The sequence below is a fragment of the Wasmannia auropunctata genome, unplaced genomic scaffold, assembly GCF_000956235.1.
Source record: "Wasmannia auropunctata unplaced genomic scaffold, wasmannia.A_1.0 LD335992.1, whole genome shotgun sequence".
NCBI classification, from domain to species: Eukaryota; Metazoa; Arthropoda; class Insecta; order Hymenoptera; family Formicidae; genus Wasmannia; species Wasmannia auropunctata.
The window spans coordinates 81,347-85,036 of record NW_012026898.1 but is presented as its reverse complement, the minus strand read 5'-3'; the positions used below and the strand labels follow the sequence as shown (position 1 = coordinate 85,036).

Genomic DNA, 3,690 nt, shown 5'->3' with positions numbered 1-3,690 from the left:
CGCGCGCGCGTACACACACACACACACACACACACACGCGCGCGCGCGCGCGCGCGCGCACGCACGCACGCACGCACACGCACGCACGCAGTGAACAAATTATTTGTGTCTATAAGGATGCGTTTCATTTAACGCTTGTAACGCTCTTGGAATCGTTTTATCCTTGTTTATCAAATGTTAATCGCGAACGTTGCGAGCGTTAAATGGAACGCAGCCTAAGAGTATTGTTATATATGTTGAGCAACGGCAGATGAGGAAGGAGGTTCATTGCAGTCTTGGATCTTTTCTTGCGGTTTTGGCGTTCCCGGATACGACGGTGGAGCTTCCTGCATGAACGTCTGCAGAAAAATTTTATCATTATACGAAATGTACATTTTAACGCTTATCTTTCATATCTTGGGAAGTTGTAGCAATACACATGCGCGCGCGCGCACGCGCGCGTATCTTTATCATATTTATTGTTAATATTTAGTAGACTAAAATTTTAATTGATGTACCCCGTTGTAGGAGGAAAATGTATAAAGAGGAGGAGCATTGTTGCTGAAAGATGTATGAATAGACGGAGCATTGCGAACGACCTCATTATACGAAGGTGGTCTCTCCCGTAGATCTTCGATGATGCTGGGATACGTTGTTAATTCCTCATGCAACACGATGCGTCTTCTACGCCGTCGCGTATGTTGTTGCCTTGTCCTGAATCACACAAATAAATTTAATTCTTCCAAAGTCTAATTAAGAAGACTATTTTCAGGAATTTGTTTAATAATGGATTTTTAATTAAGGTATTTTTTTATAATGCTTCGTTTGAATATTAGTAATTTTGAAATTAACAAAAAACATCTACACATATCAGAGATCATAAAGAAAGGGTAGTGAGTCGACAATTTATTGATCAAAAAATATAAATATAAAAACATAAATAATCGCAGACCTACAGGTTTTGATCTGTAATGAGATCATTCTCAATGCAGTACTAAATATCAAAGAATTAGATATTGTTAAAATTTCGTATTTCGTTAGAATATTATTAAAAATTTAAAGATTGTGACAATCCAGAAACGCAGAACACAATCGCGCTTTGTAGTTGTTAAGAAGTAGCTGTCCGTAGTACTATTTTAATTAACATCAAATTTTGAGAAGATAATTCAATAAACCCACAAAAGCCTATAAAGCTAAAAATAAATTCTAAATAAATTCTAAATAAATATAAATAAATTATTTTAAATAAAAGAAACCTCAAAATAGTCTTCTTTATTAGACTTACAAAGATAAAAGATTTCTTGATTTTAGCAACCAATTTAAACATCCTACAATTATTTTAATAGTTCAACAAAATTATTTTCAGGTTTCTACTTAAAATTTTAAATCAGTAAAATCATTCTTTCCGTATAAAATGTAGGAAGATTATTACAATTCGTCAAAGGTGGATGGATAAAATGGTCCCCAGAGTGGCAAGTAAAACTATCTCTTTTTTTGTAGTTTTTGTGCTGCTGAATCTAATTCTATAATCTTTAAAAATTTTTTATGTGTCGGGAAAACATTAATAAAATTATATAAATATTAAAAAGCAGCTGTTAAACATATAAGAATTTAAGCTATTATGAGAATGGTATGTTAATGTGAAAGACTATAGTGTAAGACTATAGTGAAATAACAATATTAAGTGGAAATCCACCGAGATATGAATAACACAATTTAATGAAGATCTTATTTGATCAAAGCAGATCGTAGTACTTCAAAATATTTTTTGCATGATTTTTAATTTCCTTTATAAATGTATTTTTTAGCGGAACTTTTTTGCAAAAATTATGATATATTAATTTAACATGTTTGATGAGGCAGCAGAACAATCGTCTCGAAAGCAGGACATTTGGTCATATATAATAGTGGAGAAAATTAAAAGGAATGAACTATATTAGACCTAGGGCCTTTGCGTATACCTGTTGCATATTTTGCAGTAGACTATTAGCAGGCCGACGATACCTATACCGAACAGCATGGAAATACCGATCTCTGTCATTATTATTAACTGTCGTTGCTCGTACCTGAAATAAATATTGCCGATTATTAAACTGGATCCTAATCTACTAAGAAATAAGAGATTAAACATCTTATAAATGACATGTAAGCAGCTGGATAATTCATACCAACAAGTAGTACACTCTTCACAAACACAGCACGGGATATTGGAACAGCAAATCACACACTTGTAAAGGTCTGTAAATTTAAACAAAAGAGGAATAAGAGATTAGATTAGACCAGGGGATTTTACATGTTGATTTTATACACAAGATCAATACGTGGAGAAGACATTTTTTGTCGCACGTATAACAAAAAATTAAGTTCGTATTATTTGTTAATAAAACCTTATTTTTAAATGTAAAACGATATACATCAGTGTTACTTTATTGTGTCACAATGTACTTCGTTTAGAAGTCGTCTAAAGTCGTCTGTTTTAAGTCGCGATTAAGATTCGGTTCCACAAATATAAAAATTAACTTTAATCTCAGTTTAAAACTTATTCTTTTTATCTCTTTCTAATTCTTAGGTTTAAAAAAAAGATAAAGCGAGTTGAATTTCAGTTCGACGAGTCGATCAGTTAATCGTGAATTGTGAAACCGGGCCTAAACACAATAATTTTTGTACAAGGTTTTCATATGTATTGCTTTTACAGATTTGGAAATTCTTCTCCAGCATTAAAGTAACGGAATGCAGATTAAATTATTTCATACACACACACACACACACACACACACACACATATATATATGTGTGTGTGTATGAGTCGACGCTAGAAGTCAATAAAAACAAAACTGTAATTTTCGAAAATTTTTTAATTCTGGAAAAGGATTTCCAAATCTGTGATATATATATATATATATATGTATATTATATATATTTGTCATTTGTTTATTGGTATAAAAGTTTTATATTTTGTATGTATGTATGTATATGTTTATAAAATAAGCTTGTCCCGATTACTGCAGATTATCTTTGATTAATTGTAATTAAAAAACTATTGTGATCTCGATATTTTCATATATTAAGACTTTAGACTCTTTACATCTCCAAAATATGCTAAAAAGAAAGAGAAAAAGAAAGTATATGTAATTTATCATTTAATTATTTCTTTGTTTTCTCTCTCTCTCTCTCTCTCTCTCTTTCCCTTTCTTTAAAATATAATTAAATAAAAATTTTAACGAAAGTTATAGCTTGTGTCTTTCGATTATCTTCGAAAGATCATCAGGATCATTAAAAAAATGTATTTCGTAAAGAGGTAAGGAAGGACTCACACTGGAGCGGAAAAGCAGAATGCGGAAAGGCAGAAACCAACCAGAAGTTGCACTTACAACTATTAAGTACTAGCAAGTATAGCACTTGGTTGCTAAGTGTAATTTCTGATTGGTTTTTTGCCTTTTCGCATTCTGCTTTTCCGCTCCAATGTGAATTCTCCCTAAGTGTTTGTACATACTAGTCACCGACGAGATACTCTTAAAGACCGACACTTACGGGACTTAGCGTGGCAGGTTTAGTAATTGTTAAAATTTAAGCAATTAGTCAATATAATATAACATTAATTTTATGATTTATTAATAGATCAATGTTTTTTAGACATGTACATATAATACATTGTAATTCATATGTATTATATCTTGCTAATATAGAGATCGGAAGAGCACACGTCTGAAC

The 3,690-nt window shown here is 31.8% G+C and overlaps 1 protein-coding gene across 1 annotated transcript in view; it reads right to left on the bottom strand.

Moving 5' to 3' along the window:
• Positions 1-119: 119 nt before the first annotated feature.
• LOC105453925 overlaps positions 120-3,690 on the bottom strand; it is a 5,166-nt gene continuing 1,595 nt past the window's right edge. Inside the window, exons 3-6 of the mRNA XM_011696200.1 lie at positions 2,148-2,217; positions 1,941-2,045; positions 498-693; positions 120-338 (exon numbers count right to left, since the gene is read on the bottom strand). Of these exons, the coding sequence (XP_011694502.1) occupies positions 228-338; positions 498-693; positions 1,941-2,045; positions 2,148-2,217 (482 nt within the window). The 3' untranslated portion in view covers positions 120-227. The remainder of the gene's footprint in view (positions 339-497; positions 694-1,940; positions 2,046-2,147; positions 2,218-3,690) is intronic.